The 20,760-nt window shown below is 41.6% G+C and overlaps 1 protein-coding gene across 3 annotated transcripts in view; it reads left to right on the top strand.

Annotated features, from left to right (window-relative positions):
- The window catches only part of RNF130 (ring finger protein 130), a 55,849-nt gene that overhangs the window by 26,850 nt on the left and 8,239 nt on the right, over positions 1 to 20,760 (top strand). Inside the window, exons 4-9 of one of the 3 annotated variants that reach the window (XM_009561641.2) lie at positions 1,009 to 1,080; positions 2,602 to 2,684; positions 9,480 to 9,576; positions 10,593 to 10,797; positions 12,842 to 12,935; positions 15,809 to 15,982. In XM_009561641.2, the coding sequence (XP_009559936.2) occupies positions 1,009 to 1,080; positions 2,602 to 2,684; positions 9,480 to 9,576; positions 10,593 to 10,797; positions 12,842 to 12,935; positions 15,809 to 15,824 (567 nt within the window). In that variant the 3' untranslated portion in view covers positions 15,825 to 15,982. Of the gene's footprint in view, positions 1 to 1,008; positions 1,081 to 2,601; positions 2,685 to 9,479; positions 9,577 to 10,592; positions 10,798 to 12,670; positions 12,820 to 12,841; positions 12,936 to 15,808; positions 15,983 to 20,760 lie in introns of those variants that run through there. The other 2 variants (XM_054079545.1, XM_054079544.1) reach the window with 2 other exon arrangements.

Raw genomic sequence — 20,760 nt, forward strand, 5'->3', positions numbered from 1 at the left:
TATGAAAGGTGAGAACAGAAACAGGACATTTGCTTCAGGCTCTGTTGGCAGGTGCAGTTTTGATATTTGGGTAGGTGCAGCCCATCTCTTTCAGAGGCAGAGTGCTCAGTACAGAACGGAGGTGAAGGATGAAATACGTGAGCTTCCCTTTTTCCAGTCAATGTGAAACAAATCTGATGTCTGGGGTACCTGAAACAAGAAGATGTGAGCTTTGTGGCGCTCACTGCCCCGTCTCTGGGATCCCACGGACCAGCTGGCAAATATCCACTCTCTCTTGGCTGAGAACTGGGCATTGCAGTAGGAATTGACTCTTGAATTCCAGAAATCCTTCCATCCTCCGGTGATGGTCAGAAAGATAACATAAACAACAGAAAAATAGCTTTGCCTCTGTATTCAGATTGAGGTTCGTCTTCTAACCAATATTCATTTCAGCTTTATTTAAGTCTGTATTGGCTTATTTAGATTTCATGAGCCGTAATTTTTTTTAGTTTGTGAGATCCTGGTAGTTGTGGGTAATAGCAAGAGAGAAAGTAGGTTACAGCGAGAGGATCTCTTACATCTCAGAATAAAATCAGACTGCTCGGGGGGAAAAAAGAAATAGTAATTCGAGGTTAGGAAGAGAACAAGGGGTATATTACAGCACACTGAGTAACAGGCAGTATGAACGGAATATACAGAAATTATCGATGAGGTCATGATAATTCCTTCAGCTTCTATCTTGCTATTTGAGTTTTGTCACATGGACACTGGGTCACCTGTGGACTTGTGTACAGTTTGTGGGGTTTATGCCAATGCTGATGGAGTGCATTCGTGGGCTCAACTATTGAATTTTTTTTTCTCTTCCTGACAAATCCGTGTGCTTTGCTACGTATGCTTCTTGCCTTATGTGTTGGCCTTCTGCCATGGCGCGTATTGCAATGTTAGTATTGAGCCCAAATAAGTTATTATAAAGAACAGGAATGAAACTTGATTATTAAATTTGTGTTCCTTTCTTTGTCACTTTATTAGCGTCGTCTTGGAGATGCTGCCAAGAAAGCCATCGGTAAATTGACAACCAGGACAGTAAAGAAGGGTGATAAGGTATGAAAATAAGATTTCAGCATGGTAAACTTGAGCATCGTGTTTGTTTCTTGCCAGGGGAAACAACCTCAGTTTTTCCCTTCTGCTTCTGGTTTATGACCTTGCCTTCCTTGTTGGAGGCTTCCTTTGTCTTGTGGCACAGTATTTAGTGTAACTTTCAGTATCAATATATGCTGTCAGTCTGTGCGTTTCAAAGAAGCTTTTCTTGCTTAAATACTACTTGCACTCCGTCTGGCAGCTGTGACCGAGAGTGGGTTTGTGTGCTGGCTGGAGGCTTTGCTGGTAGGAGTGCATAGGGCTGACACTGTTTATGTGGAATTCTGAAGATTACATATGGAAGCTATGTAAATAAATTTAAAAGACTCGTAAAGGACAATCTCTTATGTGAAATATGAATGCCCAGTAATCTGAGGGGGAGGTCTTTCATTAAAGATAGTAAATGTTACTCCAAAAATTTTGTTTGCCATTGTACAAACTAAAAAATATGGTGCATTAAGTCCTAAACTTTTTCCACTTCTATGTTCAGTAATGCTTTTTCTTTGACTCTGAAAGGAAATAATAGTCACTTAATCTTGCTTAATTTTTGCTCTTTAACTTGCAAAAGGCAAGGGAATTCTGGCTATGATTTGATTATTTCCTTGAGCCTTTTTTAGTGTGATTCCTTTTTATCTTTCTTATCAACACTATGGGCAATGGAAAATTGGGAAGTGATAGAAAAATTTCCTTGCAGAGAGAAGGCAGAAAAAAATCTTTCTGCTCTTTCTCACTCCCTATGTGGTTTTATTTCAAGACAGCCCACTGCACTAAATCTTTTTCTGACGGTATGGGAGTACACACAGGTAACGGGTACTTTTCCATATTAAAAGAAAAGATGCTGTCATAAATTCAAAACCAGCAAGTGATGTGTAGGTTGCAGCGGAGACAGCGGGAGACACACACTTAGGTGAAAAGATAATGGGGGAAAACTTGTCATTCGCTGGAGCAGCCCATCGGGGTCCTGTGTGTGCAGCACTGACTGGTGCTGACCAGGGAGGGGCTGTTGTCCTGCTGTGGGTTCTGTCTGCAGTGTCGTGCTGGTAGCTTGCTGGCATAGACAAGAATAACGAATTTGAACTGAGAGAAGGCACAGTGTGGTTTGTGTCACAGGCCAAAACATTTTAAATATGCATACTGATGCTGTATCTGCAGCCCAAATGAAGTCAGCCCCTTTTCATTAGATATTTTAAATTCTCATGGTGAAAATAAATAAATAACGTGACTTTTGGAAAACATTAAAAGAAGAGGATCCAATCTATCAGTCATCCTCACCTTTGTGTCTGGGTAAGAATAATAATTCTGCAAGTAAGCAGCAGATAAAAACATAGGGCTGCTCTGAAATAAGTAAAATTTGCCAGTTCTGGCTATAAAAGGGAATCCCAGGACTGTGCCACTTGGCACAATGCATTTCGTGCTAGTCACAGCTACCTCTACATCTGTCATAACCTCAACTCTTGACTTGAATTTTCATTCTATTCATTTTAGGAAACAGACCCGGACTTTGATCATTGTGCTGTCTGCATTGAGAGTTACAAGCAGAACGATGTTGTTCGCATTTTACCATGCAAGTAAGCTAGTAAAGTTGCTTTGTTTGGAAATTCTTCTTTCTTTGTGCTCCTTTGCTTCATTTCATGTAATATGTGCCTTGCGATTTACAGACCTGTTTGTTAGATGTTTCCAGTCCTAATAACAGCCAGTGGGTGCTGGCACTGTTATGGTAGTAGAAATGAAACCAAAGATTATGATCCTCAGGGTGGGCAGTTTGGGCTTATCAGCCAGGGAGCTATTAAGGTGGTAATGGGGGAAGAGTGGTGCAGATTTAAGGACTGAATGGTGGGCACAGACTTTTGTGTAATGATCCCGGTACAGCTGCAGCATTCTGCACAGTAGATGTGCAACATGGGCTGTTGGTTTCTGAAACAGTGTAGGAAACAGAACTGCAGTCTTTCTAACCTTCCTACCTCCTCTGACACAGTCAGCCACTGTGCTATCATCCATCTTCGGTCTCCTCAGTGCAGTGTGTTCTTGGCTTTTGCCTGAAGATTTGTACCAGCTGGGTATTCTGCATTGGTGCTTAAAATGTAACAGATTCCTTCTCCTTCTATGCCATTCTCTTGACATTTACAGATTTTCAGTTTGGTTCCATTTCACTTCCATTCGTGAGTTGTTTTGGGATATTTGCTCCTTGAGAGATGCTTTTAAGTGCTTTTCCACACAGTGACTGGTTTTGATGAATCGGTCCATTTTGGTAGTCTTAAACATTACAAAGGGCATCCTTCCCTTGTATTCTGAAATTCAAAGCTTTCTCCGTATCTCCACAGACACAAAAACTACCTGTAAGTTACGCTGTGTATGCACGACCAGGATCCAGTAATTTGTCCTGTGCTTGGTATATAAATAGTGCTCTGCGTGCTACTCCAGAAGCAAAAAAGTCATGTTAAGAGTTGAACTTCAGTCACGCAGTAGTACGTAAAACATTATTGGTCTGCTAAATCCTTCTGCAGGCTGCTCTGAATAGCTTGAATAGTTTTCTTCTAGTGCATAATGAATTTCTATCATCGTAAAAGGCAAACAGTATTATTTTATCTCTTAATGAGCGAAATTTGCGTATATTATACTTCTGAAGCCAGAAGTTTAATTCAGTTTACTTTTCTCTGTTCTTTACCTTTTGGACTGTGGGAAACAATGAACTGGTTTGGATTCTCAGCGTTGTTCTTTAATACAACCTGCAAAGGTTTGTTTAGAATCTCCTATTAAAGTGTTTGGGAATAGAAAAGCTTGGTCTTAGATCTATAAAGATATGGGAGCTTTTGGTTATGCGGATGTGCGTGCCTTTCCTTTCTACAATTCAATAACTTTTACTCAAAGATGAGGTCCCCTTGCCTATAAAAATAAACTCCCAACTGCTAAGTAAGGATTCCAGGCATTTATGTCCTATATTATAAGCTTAAGTAAAGCTTGCATGTGTGAATTAAGCACTAGCCTTCATTTTGTTATGTAGAAGGTTATTTGGAGGAACTCTTGGAAATTACACACTGGTTTTGAAACACTAAGCTGATTTCTTTAAAAATTACTTCTTAAGAAAGTTTCACTTGTGTAGTTCAGGGCAGTACTGAGAGGCTCAAGGATGTGGAATGGAGGTTCACGAGACCCACTCTTCTGCTCCTTTTTCTTTGACACTGAACAGAGGTCAGAGAGAGGTCCTTGCCAACAAAGAGACAATGAGTCTTCATCTGGTGCCTTCTCAAACTAAGGAGAAAGCAAAATAGCGACTAAAACTCAGCTTCCCCAGTTAAACACCTGCCACTGTCCAAGCAATGATGTGTTGCTAGGATCAGCAGGTGTGGTCAGACCATTTAGGCTGAGCAGATCACTGATTTTTTTTTTTCTTTTTTTTTAATTAATGAAGTATTTTTTTAAGTCCTTTTCCCTCAGACACCTTTTGTGAGCTGCAGTCCCGCAGACCAGAGGCTCAGTGCTCTCAGGGATAGTTACAACCGCTCCAGGGAGCGACGTGAAGGTGCACCTGGCTGCTAACTCAGCACAGCCTCCCCCCACTGCCCACTCCCATGTGAAGGAGATCAAGGCTGTTGTGTAGGTCCTTTTCTGTTCTGTTTTTCACGAGAATATAATGTCAGCAAAGGCCCAGATTACATTCCCGTTGAAGGCTCTATGACAACTTTTATGTTCACTTTCTACTTCTGTTTTTAAATCTCTTTTCATCTGCTGCCGTTCAGCTTTGAATTAAGCGCAAAACCATCTTGGCTAGGTGGAAATGTTGCGATGAATGCCTTTCACAAGACATTTTTATATTTGCAGACCGGTAGATTTCAGATTGCATGTAAAAACCTTCAGTCTTCAACATCTGAGATGCTTCTCCCCAAATCTTGTCGTGAAGTTGTAATCCCCTTTCTGCTTCCTGACACTTCAACTTCTCATTTTAATGCAATGTGCAAAGTTATTTTAAAAAGAGAACAAATACCACACACGCCAAAACAAAAAAAACAACCTACAAGAGAGTCTCTAAGCCAGATGAGAAAATAAATTGCAATAAAACCATGAAGAAAATGGCTTGACCAAGGAGAAGCAAATGAAAGGCTAGAAGGTTTCCTTGCCGTGCCTGTTGAGGAAGCTATAATCATTAGACAGTAGGAATCGCTGACATATGACATCCCTGCTGCTTTCATCAATTTAAAAGTAGCATTTGCCTTTGGTACCACGGTTGTTCTTTGCAGTTAAGTATGATCTGTCACTCTGTGCCTCAGTAGAGAGGAGTCTTGGTCTGGGCAGACACACAGCAGGGAAAATTCGCCATCAGCTGAACAAGTTGCACCTAAAATTCCCTTGTGAAACACCTTATTTGTGATGTAAAGTTTTGTGGCAGGTGGGAAATTGTGGCCAATTTAAAAGTAAACTAAAAATGAAAAAGATTACAAGCAATGCAGTCGAATTTCTGTCATTCATTTTGCACTTCAGAGAGACATATTCAACGCGAGTGGCCTGTGGACATTCCTATAGCTCTTAGTGCACAGGGGGGTGAAGCAGCTGTCTGTCTTGGGCTTACAAGCCTGAGGAATATCTCTGTCTTGTGAATGCCATTATGTAAGTTAATAAGTAGTGTAGGCAAATGTCAGCGGGATTCTAGCAGCAGACAAACCTCATGGACAGTTTTCTTTATTTAGATTATTTTACTTTACCATCGCACTGCTGCCTTCAGGAGATGAAGGGGCAGTGAGTGAAACGTGAGGGTGATGTGAAGGATTAGGGAGACGTAAGGAGAGGAGAAGCAAAGTCACAGGTTAGAGAAAAGCACAAAATGACATTGGAAAGGGCAGAAAGATAGCCTGGGAAAGAAGGAATTTATAAAGTAGGAAGAGAATTAAAGTAGTGAATGTGTTCAAATAAAGGGATTTTGAGTCAAATGCTCAATATTTCCTGTACTGGGCAAGAAGAGGGGAAAGCGTCACAGGAACTAAGCCAGATTTCCGTCAGTTTGATTCTTTGCCGCTGCAAATAGTGTTTGTGGGTTTGGTTTTTTTTTTTTTTTTCATTGACAGCAAATTAACACAGTATCTCAGTGCCATCCTTTCTGCTTACTGCAGTGCCTCTGCACCCTTCCTGTTTTCTCTGCTCCCTGCTCAGGAGGGCAGCCTGTCTTCTCCCCCAGCAATACTACTATTGTGGAAGGTACTGAGGCTGTTCTGCCCTGACATTCCCTGCGGGGGGTGAAGATGTGGTGCCCCCCTCCCCACCGCAGCAGGACAAGCATCTCTCCTCAGCTGTGCTGAGGTACTGCCCTTAAAGCAGGGAAGTGTAAGGAGCTCTTGGGAAAGAGCGTTTGGAAACTCATCCAAACGTTTCTTGTGTGACGTGTGAATTCCAAGGCATTGCACCAGCAAAAGAGGATTCTGCCTCACTTTTTTTCTCTGTGAAATGCTGGAAGGAAGCTGTGTTGTACAACAGAGTCAGAGTCATGGTGTTTATTACAAGCTGGAGGGCAGCTGGCTTGGGTTTGCTGACGGAGTGGAAAAATATCTGCAGGTCACCTGTTTGGAGTTATGCCCGCATGGGAGACTCCTTCAAGTACTGCCAGCCTGTCGTGCTTGCTCTAGCCCTGAGGCCGGAGAAGCAGCAAAAGCTCTGTCACGCTTGACTCCATGGTGCATGGCTCCTAGGGGAACGTCATCAGCCTCCGTGACCTCGAGCAATTCGCTAGGAGCTCTTTCAGATTTATGGTCATGGAAAAGAAGTGACAGAAATACAAAGATTGAGAAGGTTTGTGATAGCAGCAAATACAAGGACTTACTTTGTCAGACAGTTTTTAAAATAATTCATGTGTTTACTGCCTTCATTGCTGTGTAACTGCTTTTTAACTCTTGCAAGCAGAGAAATCCAGACAGAGCCTGAGCCACGATGATGGTATCGGCAAGCTTTTCAAGTAGATAAACTGCTTAAGTATCCATCAGAGCCATGCTGGTCTAAATCAATAAATAACCTTAGGGGAACTGCATTTTTATGAAACACATTAATAAATATCCTTGAAGGTTTAGGAACTAAAAGCAAAGAATTAAGAGGTCATGAAGATAGTTGAACTGTTTTGGTGCATTTGAACTGTATGAAACTGCTAAAGACTCTCTAAAATACCTTCTAATATTTGGCAGATGCACATTGACATCCAGATCGGACGCCTGCTTCACTTGATCTGAGTGCTTCTGCAGCACTGATGAGCCGATAACAATATATTAAAGCTGTTTTTATACTTCTATAGAGTCTTGATGTCTGCTCTTTCCCAAAATATTAGATTTTCAGGTTTGTCCTGCTCTAAAAATGAGTTCAGATCTTAGAAGGAAACATAAGCAACTAAAAACCGTGATTTGCTTAATATAGAAAAAATAGCATCTCTGTATGATTTAGAAGACTTCAAACCGCTGTTACCCAGGATTTCTGAACATTGACTCCTATAGTTTTGTGAGTAATAAAGGGAGTGCATTAAGATCTAATAATGATAGAAGCGAGTTTGTATTTTGTGCAGTTATTTGAACAGTAAGCACTGTACATACCCTGTTTTTCATGATTGCTACATTGCTAAAAGACTCAGCCCAGCTAAGTGAATGCCTGAGATTTTGTAAGGTTCTGTTTGTGCAATATTTGGGATATAGATAAGCAAAGTTCTTTTGCTCCCTGACCATCTTCTGCTGACTCTGTGTATCTTTAGTACAGGTAGGATACACAAGTGCAGCAGACCAGAACCGAGTTACGTTGATGTAGTTTAATCCCTCCTACCAGTCTTGGTAGCATAGATGAAACAATTACATGCTGTCTTTTTCCTTGTTTATGAACAAATTCATAAAGCCCTTTTCTCTGGTCACTTTCCAGACATTTGAAAGGGAATTATCTAGTAATATGCCTCATTTGCTCTCTGGTTTTAAAATCCCAAAGCGATTGGGACTTCTTTGCTCCCTAACCATGTGATGAGCTTGCTGAGGCACAGAGCAGTGAGTACAACCTGAGAAAGGAGAGGATGGAGAGCGTCACAATTATGCGCTTGCATGACCTCTAACAGAGGCTGTTGATGCCTCTGGTGGAGAGAACTCCTTCTGCCGCTGCTCCTTGGCCAGCCGGTCTCAGAGCACAGCTCTTCACTGCCTAAGCAGCCCTTGTGATTGCTGATCTCCGTTGTGATCTCCAGTTTGGCTGTGGCTGCTCTTACTGGCTTTTTGCTCTGCAAGCAGTACCACTGGAAATCACAGATCTGGGTTCTTAACGTAGGCATTTCTTCAGCTATTATGAGCATTTGACTAGACATAAGAAGGAATTTCTTCACAGTGAGGGTGGTGAGGCACTGGCACAGGTTGCCCAGGGAAGTTGTGGCTGCCTCATCCCTGGAGGGGTTCAATGCCAGGTTGGATGGGGCTTTGAGCAGCCTGATCCAGTGGGAGGTGTCTCTGCTCATGGCAGGGGGGGTAGGACTGGATGATCTTTAAGGTCCCTTCCATCTCAAACCATTCTATGATTCGATAGAGCTGTGTTGTGTAGAAAGTCTGCTGAAACCCATTTCTGCCATGCGTGTACTCTGAAAAGTTCTTTGCCTTTTGAAAAGCCAAGAGCACGTTCCCTTTAATTTATACGTGCTGGTTTTGGTCTCTGCCTAGTCTTTCCTTGTTATATTGGTTTATATCAGTCCCAACACTGTTAGATTTACGTTCATGTATGTGTCTTAAGGCTTTGTGTGCATCGTAGGTGGCGGTTCAGACTGCTCTCTATTGTAGGTTCCCTGCTGTGCAGTAGAAGCCAGATTGCCTTTTCATCTTTGAAAGGTTTTTCTTTTATGACAATCATGTGATGATGGACATATTTTCATTCCTGATATCAAGAAATACTGACTGTAGGAAAAACTTTCTTTTTACTTAGATGTGATAATTATAAAAGCCTTTTCCAAATCAAACAACTGTGTTTGGGTTGGTTGGCCTGGCTTTTGAATAAAATTGGTGGATGTTTGCTCTACCCATTCCAGTTTATGGCCAGGTTCTACATAGAAATTGAGACAAGACTTTACACGAGGTTATGGTGGGGACGTTTTACCTTAGTCATTCTGACCACGTGCATACTCATATCCATAATAAAAGGGGAGGATGTGTTTTTCTAAGTGTTTCTTCCTAGTTGACAATTATTAAAGGATGGCAACAACAAGCAAGGATTTTTTTTTATTTTTTTAATTGTAATCAACACAGAATAATGGCAATTCTATAATTTGTTCTGCTAGCTTAATTAAAAAAATTATCTAAAAGTTTGGTAAATATAGTTTTCATTGTATACAATAGAATTGTTTACTAATTATGTATATGCCTTGTCTGTTCTTCTAGGCATGTTTTCCACAAAGCCTGTGTGGATCCATGGCTTAGTGAGCACTGTACGTGTCCAATGTGTAAACTGAACATTTTGAAGGCACTAGGAATTGTGGTAAGTTGTGCTGTTGTGAGCTCTTCTTCTATGTCTGAGACTTGGAACAGGATGAATAATCATAGGGGAGAAGGGTGTTCCAGTGCCATAAAAGTTTGAGGGGTTTCACCAGTTTCTTTGCTGCTGATAAAGATGTTATTCTTATTCCTTCCCCTGGTTGGTCATTGGGAACATATTGTTATATTTCCATTTATAACAATTTATCTCCTGGAAGGCTACTAGGATCTCTATAATCTTCTCTTTTCTCAACTTCTTTCAACCCTTTTTTAAATTTACTCTCTAAATCTCTTGGTTTTGTTGTGGTCTCCCATAGACACTCAAATTTGTTTACACAATAAAAGCTATGCCTGAGCTGAGGCCAGTGAGTTTTCCTCAAGCAGCTCATGCCTTATGGATCCCTGAGGACTGTTGACCAGTTCACAAAGGGATAGAAGTGGAAAACCTCAAAAAGCATCTTTCCATCTTTTCCATATGAGGGAAAAATTGCAAGGTGGAAGTGATATTCTGTTCAGGAGAACAAAATAAAGAAGAAAGAGAAGAGCATATGAAGATACTGCCTAAGGCAGCTTTTGAATCAAGCCAGGGAGAATAACGAGGCTTTGGTTTTTCCCTGTGTCAGTTGTAGATTTGCACGCTTTCTAAGAAGTTGTTGATATATTGTTGAATGACCTATTTTTGCAATTGATAATGTTCCTGGATTTTCGGAGGATACTATAGAACTCAGTGTGTGTCATCATTGCTGGTGGTAGTGACCCGTACTAGTATAGGCTATGATAGAAGCATATTTGAGTGCCTGTCTTGATTCTTAATACATTTTCCTGCTTCTTCCTCCACCTCTTTAAGATGGCCTGAAGGAGCAACTTGGGTTAGAGCTTGCCGATTCGTGTGTTCTCTCCTGTGTGATCTGAGGACATCCATAGCGGCTGAATAGTGTGTCTGTGTGGTTTTACTCAGTTAATAAGTTTGCTACACATAGAATATTCACCGTTGTAATGCGGAATTGCTTGTTTTTCCAGCCAAACGTGCCGTGTACAGATAATGTCGCCTTTGACATGGAAAGGCTCACCAGAGGTCAGCCAGCTGGCAGGCGGTCAGCCCTCAGCGATTTTGCCAACGACAGCTCTCTCAGCCTGGAGCCCCTACGCACCTCTGGGATGTCACAGCTTCCACAGGACGGAGAGCTAACGCCAAGGTCAGGAGAGATCAACATTGCTGTGACAAGTAAGTTTTCTTTGGCTTCCAGTACAGTTGTATGGTTTTCCTGGAATGTGGCACTTGCTTTGCTGTAGCTGCGTGCTGCAGGGCCGTGGGGAAAGGTTTCCCTCCAGGGGTAAAGGTGACCTTAGTGTCTCTGCAAGAAGCATACACTCCATATTGAAACCAGTAACTCTAGGTGTGACAGCACCAACGCTTCCATCATTAATGGTGAAGCCTCTTAGGTCTGCATGCAAAGAACACTGATGAACTAACATGGCAACAATAACCCTCTTGAATTCTGTAACCAATAACCTGAATTGGCAAAAACATTATTTACCCTTTTAGACTACTTTGTGCACAATAGTTTATGCAAATATAAACATATTTTAGCTGATTCCTGTTTCTGCAAGACTTTTTTTTTTTTTCCCCCCGAGGATGTTACTACTAGAATTCTGACTTCTCTTAGCAAATGGTTTTTCTTACTTTTTTTTAATTCACAAATTTTGTATTTGATGTACCAACATATGAGTATTGTCCAAGCATTTCATGGCATCAGAAAGCTGTTCCTGCCCTGCTTGGAAGCTCTTATTCATAACAACATGGTAAATTTCCACTCACTGGATTTTACCTGGGATTTTTACTGTATAATAGCACTATAATGATTACAATGTATGGAATTGTATCATTTTTCCATATGCTGTACAGTCTCAGTTTGATGCATGAATGGTTGGTTTTCCGGCTGAATTGCACAAATAGAATCCATGCAGTACAACAGTCATAATGTTCTCCTTCTATTTGACTTCGTTGCCTCTGTGATGTAGATTTTGAACTTAGTGAACACTGTTTGCCACTGGTCCGTGTGGCTGATACAGTCGATGACAGCATTTCTTTGGATTCTGTAGCAAAGTAAATGTCTCATTTAAATAATTTCATCCTATGAAAAACATAGTCCGTATCCAAAAATGTCCAAGACAGAAAAATCCACATACAAAATATAGATTCTTTTCAAAGCCATTAAGTCACTTTGCGCAGTGTTTGGCATCTGATTCACCTTGTATCCAGCTCTGTTGAACAGAAAGCAAACCCATTGATGTGCTGCTTTTCTTGTCATGGGTGGGAAAACTGTAGATTAACTGAAACTTTTCACAACGTGGCTTTACAGAAAGTATTTTTGCTGTCTGTTCCCGGTTGCAGCTGTACGCTTGCACAGATGGGATGCCAGGGTAAAGGAAGAAATCGTCAGCATGAACTGTTGCTGATTACGTTTATGAAATAAAGCTTTAGAAAGGATGTTTGGATTTAATGGATGACACATGCATTCTTTGATGCATTGAGAGTTAAACCAAAAGCCATATTCAACAACAGTGTTCGTATTCCAATCTATGACTGTGTGCCAAATTGATCTTGAGGAGGGAGGGCTTTGAATAGTGAACATTCTTTAATAGCCGCTTTTATACTACTTTTTGGAGGGTTTTTTAAGGTGTCTGTCGGTATACGTAAATGTTGAAATTATTCTTCCATGTTATATTTGTCTATTAAATGGAAAACTCTAGTTATGTTTTACTGTTGGACAAGCTATCCTATTTTTTGTTGTTTTTTTTTTTTAAAGTAACACCATAACATTTATTCAGAAGGGAGGGGGCTAAGACACAAATTAAATGTGAAAGCATACTGGGTGTGCTGATGTGAAGAGCTGCACCTCAGCAAATCTAAACCAACCCTGACAACCTTGTCTGACTAGGGGGTGGACAGAGTTTCCGTTACATTTTCCCTTGTTCCTGCATCTCACTTTACGTTGTTAAGTACTCTCTCTTTATCACTAACGCTTGGGCTCAGCCAGGAAATATTGTTGTGCTATGCTTTTTGTCCACACCTCTCTCCACTTCTTCTTTGCTAGCCTTCTCCAGTCAGTAACTCTGTGGCTAACCTCCTTCTGCTTCACCTCCTGGTGCCAAGTCATGGCTTAGAAGCCTCTTGCCTTCCGCCAGTGGTATTTGAGGGGAATATTGGCATCGCTTTGACATAAGCCTTCTCCCACGAGTGATTTCCTCCTTTCCTTTGTCAACAGAAGAATGGTTTATTATTGCCAGTTTTGGCCTCCTCAGTGCCCTTACACTCTGCTACATGATCATCAAAGCCACAGCTAGCTTGAATGCTAATGAGTAAGTAAATATTCAGATGTTTCTCTGTATTTCTGGTGGGTGTGTGCTGCGGTCAACGTTGGGAACAAATCCCAAGAGAATAGAAAAGGGGGAAAACGGAGTTTTCAAAGTGTCAAATGCCTTTTCTGCTTTTCTCGAATGTGTTTTTGTTAACAGTACTTTCCAGGGTAACATCTAAAGTCCCTCTTAGCTTATATATAGCTGGAGCGTCCGAGGAAACCTCACTGCCAAGTAGAGACATGGAAGGGGGGAAAAGAGAATAATTACATTCAGGTTTTGTTCAGTGGTTTAGGTAAACATTCGCTTTCTGCTATTATATCCCATGTTCAAAATTCACCTGGCATAGCCAGGACAATCTGTCATCAGTTACCTTCGACAGTTTTCACCTCAATTTCTTAGTCAAGCTTCATGCTAGAAAAATTTGTGTTCCTAGTTGGCACACTGAGCTACGAAACAAGGTATTTAAATAGAAAGCTACCTTTTTGCTCTTAGGAGAGAGAGAGGTGAAAGCAATGAATACAGTATTTCTTTTCTCTTAAGTGAAGAGAGCAGACCAGTCTTCTGACCTCTCATTTTAGCATGCTTAAGTATTGCAGTCAAAGGAGTGCTTAAAGACACCCGTGCTTTCTTAACCTGTATAGACACCCCTGATGCCTCCCTTCAGACAGGCTGGACGAGAAATTACTCTAGCACATGAATTTCAAGCTTTTTTTATAGTTCTGTGTGTAGGCAAGTATAAATCTGTTCTGCAGATGCATTAACTGGGTACATCCACCTATTTTAATTTTAGGTATATGGAACATCTGGGCTCGTGATACATATTTAGTCATAATTCATTTATTTGGGGATGGAAAGTGTCAGTGTCTTTGTCTCTGAACATCTTAATACAGCTGAGATTCCATTAAATGTGTTGATATCTTACTAAATGTGGGGCGAGATTCGAAGGCACAGCCTGGAAATGCAGCTTTATGAATATAACTTCCCTTTTGTTCTTGTTTTGTTTCATTTTGAGATAAAAGAAAGAAGCGCTTTTAGTGCTTTCTGGAAAGTATAAGGTGTCCTTCTCAATAGGATAGAAACAGATCTGACAGTCTCCAGTGTCAAATTTTAGGCAATCTCAAACTAATCTTCTTCAGGAGGCACCATAATAAGTTCTTACAGTTTTTGGTCATCAGGAACCTTTGATTACCACTAATTTGCAAATCTTACTTTCCTCTTTTCAGATGCCAGTTCTAAAAGGCCATAATGAAGAAAAGTTTTAGTATTTCAAATAGCCCTATTAAGTCTGAATATTACTTTTTCTTTTTCTCCATTCTTCAAAATCTTGAAATTACAAGCAGCATTCAGCAACTTGGCACCAGAGCTGTAGCTGAACATAGTTAATCTGCCCTGGGAAGTAGCTTGGGAAAGCACAGATGAGTTGTGAAACGGGAATGTCTGCATTTCTAGGCATTTCCACATCATTAGAAAGAAGACAAAGGAACCGTAGCCCATGTAGTGTTGTCCAGATGTGGGCACTGATAGCAGTTGAATTTCTGCTTTCCCTTGCAACTCTTCTTTTTGTTGTCTTTTGCTGAAGCTGGATCTGGGTCTGTTTTTACTGAAAGGCCGAGCTCCTCCAAACTGGCAGAGAGTTTGGGCCTCCAGAGAAGGGTTTTCACAGCCCTTAGAACAAACCAAGGGCGTGCTGATGTAAGGAGAGCTGCTTTGCCCGGTGACAGGAATGAAAATGTGAGCATATACAAGTGTGTGCTTTGAGGCAGACTGAAGAGAACTAGCAACCGCAGAAACCAGAGCTGTGAAAAATCACTTATTTAGGTTACCTGGCTGTAGCCATTAACTCAACAGCTTTTTGACTGAATTCTTTGGGATCTAAGCAGCTTCCACAAGTGCTGCTAGGTTTGACTACTCATTTTAGACAGTTTAAAATACGTACGCATGGGACTAGTTCTTAGATTTATTGTTTCATTGACACCATATGTTCCCCAGTGCCAGGCAAAGCATTTCCTGTGCTGGATGGACATCACACCAGGTACATGGCAGCTCCCTCTCACTGCGACTCCATTAAATGTCACAACAGCATTCCTACTTTTCATGCTGTTCTCCAAATAAAAAGCCATGCTGGCATGCGCTACCGTTGTTAAGATAGTGTCTAAAGATGAAGCTGAGAATTTTTTCTTATCAGAAAACAACAGTAGTGAGAATGAGGGTATGTAATATACTGATGGAAGTAAAATGTGCCAAATATTCTGCATTAAAAATCATCTAAAAACATGTCCTGATGCTTTTTTCCCCCCCTATGTCCTTACTGCACCTTAAATGTATCTATTTAGAGTGATAGTTCAGGAGTTGAGTATATATGCATATCTAACCGTGTATGTATATATGCACACGTACATGCATTTTTAAATAGTGAAAGTAAACATCTATGTGGTAAGAAAAGAAGGAGCCAACCACTTTCTCTTGATCTCATAATATTCATGCACTGTTACTGTTAAATTATTTAGGTAGTGATTTAAAGGAACGAAACAAGCGTATTTTGCTTTGCTTCTTAGGGAATGGTCAGAAATTACTGTTTAACTGTTTTAAAGTCTAGAAAACCCAGATGTTGGGTGGCAGCATTTAGAGAAAGTTTTCAGGAGCAGATGGAGTTTCCTCAGAAGTTTAGTAGTGCTCAAACCACTGTCTGTCCTGTCTTTTATTGGTCCTGTGAGAATCATGTCAGGCATACGGACCTCTCTTAATCCTCTGGCCTTGTATAATCAGTCATTTCTCACTAACTTACTTCTACAGGTTTTATTGTTTTGGGTTTTTTTAGTATTGGCAGTATTAACTTTAATATAAATATTTTTTCCTGTTTTTATGCCCCACAGAGCAGAATGGTATTGAAGAAACGCTTTCTGGCCAATTGCCTTGGAGAGAGACACCTATTTTTATGCATCTTTTATCGATCATGCAGCACAAGCAATTATTTAGTACATTCTATTTTTTCATAAAATTTGCTGATGCCAAAGCTTTGTATTAAGGAAAAAGTGAAGAAAGAAATAAAAAAAAACTTTAATTATGAAATCTTACTCTGAGACTTTTCTTTTTCTGGGACTTGGTGTTCATACTTACTTCTGACAGCCTTTTGCGAATGTTATAAGGTGCTTTGTTTCCCTTGAATGGTGTCGTCTTTGGAGAGCTGTAGTCTTCTCCTTTCATTTTAGGACACGCAAGCTAACAAGTGGAAATCTGACACAGTGCTGTTGTTACGTTGCCGACCAGCAAAAGCGTTATTAGCAATCACTCCATACCAACTGATTAAGGGAAAAACCTGGGCCAGGCATTCTAGTATAAAACAGGCTCAACTTGACTCCAGCTGAAGTTTAACTGATTTGAAATAAGGGCATTTTCTCCCGTTCTCCTCCTGTGTGGCACTGTGTGCTGGTTGTGGCTGGGGTAGAGTTAATATTCTTCACAGTAGCTGGTAAGGGGCTGTGTTTCGGATTTATGCTGGAAACGGCATTGATAATTCAGGGATGTTCTAGTCGCTGCTGAGCAGTGTTGACACGGGGTCAAGGTCTTTCTGTTCCTCATGCTGCCCCGGGAAGATGGGGATGCACCGGGTCCTGGGAGGGGACACAGCCAGGACAGCTGACCCCAACTGACCCAAGGGATATTCCGCATCGTATGACATCATGCTCAGCATATAAAGCTGATGGAAGAAGGAGATGGGGGAGATGTTTGGAGTTATGGCGTTTGTCTTCTCAAGTAACTGTTAAGGTGTGATGGAGCCCTGCTTCCCTGGGGATGGTTGGCCACCTGCCTGCCAGTGGGAAACGGTGAATGGATTCCTTGTTTTGCTTTGCTGGCGTGCGGGGCTTTTGCTTTACCTATTCAACTGTCTTTATCTCAACCCATGAGTTTTCTCACTTTTACTCTTCCAATTCTCCCCTGCCCATCTCCTAGGAGGAAGCGAATGAGCAACTGTGTGGGGCTGGGCTGCCAGCCAGAGTTAAACCACAACACCCTGGGTGGATTGCAGGGTGATTTTTGTCTTCGGCTCAATCACTGCTGAAGGTTTGCAACACTTGTTTTCTGAACCGACAACTCATAAATGTTTTCTGTCTGCTGCTTTCACCCCACCCTTCTTCCTGATCAAAGTGACACTGCTCTAAACCACTTCTTCCTTCCTAATACCCAGTTGGGAAGGTAGCGTTTCCCCCACCGTCGTCTGTGAAGCCTCCTTTCGTGTTAGTGACGGGTTAGTTTTTGTTGAAATTCAGATTGTGAAAGATTGATAATGGTCTTTACTCTTATGTAGAAACTGCAAACACGTCCCTTCTTGCCATGGCTTTTTTACTGCTGAGGAGGCAGAAGGAAAACATCCCTCATCGCTGTCCTCGCTCAGGTTTCTTCGCGCAAGTTACCTTGTGCAAGCAGTGTGTGAGTAATTTCACAACAGTTAAACGTTCTGATTCGCAGTGCTGGAGTTGAGATGGGTAGGTGAGGGTAACAAAGTCAGTAACAAAAAGATCATTGGTAGAAGATAAAACCTATTCTGCATTTGGTTGTTTTTGTTGTTCTCATATTGAGACGTAGAGATTTGAAACTTAATGCTTTCTAACTTAATTAAATGGACAGAGGGAACCAATCTTACTGTAAGATTTAATTTTTTTATGTACTGGAAAACAGGAGGTTTAATTTAATTTTATTTTTATGTATAGGCACTTTTGGAATTTAGGAACACAGCCAGACTCTGCATTAAAATAGTTTCTTAATTCTTATCTGTCCGATAGGCTTCAGCTGAGAAGGCAGCTTTTATACCAAGAAATGAAGTGCGCGATAGCTTCAGTGCATTTAATAGAATTATTTTTCAATGTGCCCTTGTGAAATTTTGACAGAAACATGAAAACAATCAGTAGAGCAGCAAGAGCATTTTGAAAGACAGGAAAACCCCATTGGAGTTGCTCACGAAGAGGAAAAAACCCTCAAATGTACCAAGTCTGAGGACTGACTCCTTGTAAAATACAGTGTTTGTCAGCTGAGCGTTGTTGTCAGAAGTGGAGGAATGTGGTCAGAGCAAGATTTCGGTTACAGGCTGCGAAACGAGAGTGTGACCTTTTATTTTTTTTCCACACCACAGTAAAATTGAGAAGCTTGTGCTTTTCTCCAAAGCCCCTGAACTGCTTTTGAGTGCTGCCAGGAGGGATGCGCAGTGCAGCCTGGGCAGTGTGGGGGACCCCAAAGCGAAAGGCACCACAAACCATTCCAGTTTGTGTTTATTCTCCAGAGCAGCAGCAGGAGAACTTGAATGATATTGGGAATATTTGAGGTTCTGATGCATTTCCCTTCATAGAGGATTGAAGTAACCCATGGTGTCATCCTTAGTCTTTCCTTTGAGCTTCTAGCAAGTCTCTCAACAAAGCCTTAATAAAAATACAGACAGTATTAATTAACAGGTTAATTACAGGTCAGGCTAGCAATGCTAGTTTATCCCGTTAATGAAATAAATATATTCAAGGATGGACTCTGCACCATCTCAGAAACTCGGGGTTGTTTTTACTCTGGATAGATGGACACTAGAAGGAAACTCCCACAGTTTCTGTTGCCTGCGGTGCTTTCAGATGCTCACACGTAAAAGGTGAAGGATGTTACTGTCGTATGTGTAATCATCACAGTGAGAGGAAAGGAGAAGAGCGGATCCCTCTTTCCAGATGTTGGAAGGGTGGCAGGACTGGATATAATTCAAGAGGGAGCAGGAGCACCTTGCTAAACAGCCGGCTTCAGGGAAAGGATTCTGTATGGACCAATCCTGCTCTGTTGCTTCTTAACTGAGAAGGTGTCTGGAACAGATTGTGAGGGCGGGGAGCGCCCTGATGGGATTTGCACATGAAGAAGTCATCCTGCCCCAGGAGCTGTGGAGAGGCTGCAGCTTGAGGCAGGATTTGGCCCTGGTTAATGACCGAGGGCGTTAAAATAATTTCAGATGGAAAGGGAGCATCAGGCAGGCAGTCCTCAATCCTGATGCACCTGGAATGTTGCGGCAATGCTGTGTCTGGTGAATTTTTAGCCTGGGTGTGGTGCCCACTTCATCCTGTGGTTATAAAGATCAATTCCAGGGTATTATATTTATTTTCAGACTCAATACAAGTTATCTGCAAAGTTCTTTGTAAGCATATAATGAAGAATAGTGGCAGAGGGCACTGAAGGATTTGTTTCCATATATTAAATCTGAATGCAGACTTGCTGTTTGTTTATTATTTATATATCGTGATCTGCCTTGGTAAGTGCAAAACAGGAAGAACAGATTCATAACTGGAATTTGGAGCTGTGGATGTTTCTATTTGTCCTTAAAACGTCGCATTTCTAAGCAAACACCGGCCATTTTCCGCATTAAAACGAGCGTGGCTGGGTCGCGGTGCCCTGCTGGCTCTGGCTCTGCTGGGACTTGTGGGCAATGGTGCCAACCTGATATTAGAGCTCCCGAAGTTGGGGTGTTGAACAGCACTGGGGAGGCTGCGGAATGGCAGAAGAGAGAGACACTTGGGAAAAGAATGAGTGATGTGTCCCACAAGCCGTGTGAAACCGGGAGATTCAGAATCATAGAATAGTTTGGGTTGGAAGGGACCTTAAAGATCATCCATTTCCAATCCCCTGCAGTGGGCAGGGACACCTCCCACCGGATCAGGCTGCCCATTTGCGTCTGTATGGAAACGTGCAGCGTCCCTGGAAGCGGGTGGCTTACACTTCTTTTGCCAAGAAGCAAGAAAACATCACAGTAAAGAATTTTCGAGGTGTTGGACATAGAGTGCCTTTTTCCAGATTCATTTAGAATATTTGTTGTCAGATGACCCATCTGCCTGTGGATTGGATCTCTGCCTTCAGTCTGGGTGCACGCAGAGGAAATGACAGCCTGGGCTGTCTGCTTCCTAATGCCTTGTTTAATTTTTGAGTTACAAAACCAAAAGCAACACCAAGCTTTCGGAATCCCCTTCGTTTCGTTTCAGCATTGGCTGTTCAGTCTGGAACATTGCAGTGGCTGGAGGAAAGGGAAACAAAGCATCCAATATCCGTGGCTTATTTCTACTACAAGCGGAGACATGATCATCAAAAATCAGATGATCCTGACCCCTAGCAGAAGTCGCAGAAGATTTAGATGAGATATCAGAAATAAATGTTTTCCCGTGAGGATGGGGAGGCACTGGAACAAGTTGCCCAGAGCAGTGGTGGCTGCCCCATCCCTGGAGGTGTTCAGGGCCAGGTTGAATGGGACTTCGATCCCCTGATCCAGCAGGAGGTGTCCTTGCCCCACTGCAGGGACTGGAACTGTATGAGCTTTAAGGTCCCTTCCAATCCAAACCATTCCGTGATTCTATGATATGAATCTATTAATCAATTTTATCTGATATCATTCCAAAGTAGATTCACTTTTTTTTGTTTGAAGGCAGACTATGATCAGCTAAAAATCATAGTTCCAAATAATTCATGTTCCTTTAAACTTCACTTTTTTATTATTTTTTTTTTAATTTTAAGCTTCAATACCAAGTTTGGGAGAGGATTCCTGGAATCACCTTAGAGACCATCAGCTTCACACCTAGAAAGTGGGTGTTCATCATCCCCTACCAACTGCTTCTCAAAGTCTATTCCAACGCAGTGTACTCAGTCTGAATACCTGGGTCTGCACACCTGGCACAGTGAGCAATTCGCCTCTGTGCAGTGTGACTGCAGGTTTCACTCTTGTTTCCATTAACTACGTGATCAAACGGAAATTAATTTGCTTGTGAGAACTTCCCCTTCTTGGTGTGTTTGGTGGAGGGAGCGCGCGATCGGGCTTTCGGTG

Source organism: Cuculus canorus, chromosome 14, assembly GCF_017976375.1.
Source record: "Cuculus canorus isolate bCucCan1 chromosome 14, bCucCan1.pri, whole genome shotgun sequence".
In the NCBI taxonomy this organism is placed as follows: Eukaryota; Metazoa; Chordata; class Aves; order Cuculiformes; family Cuculidae; genus Cuculus; species Cuculus canorus.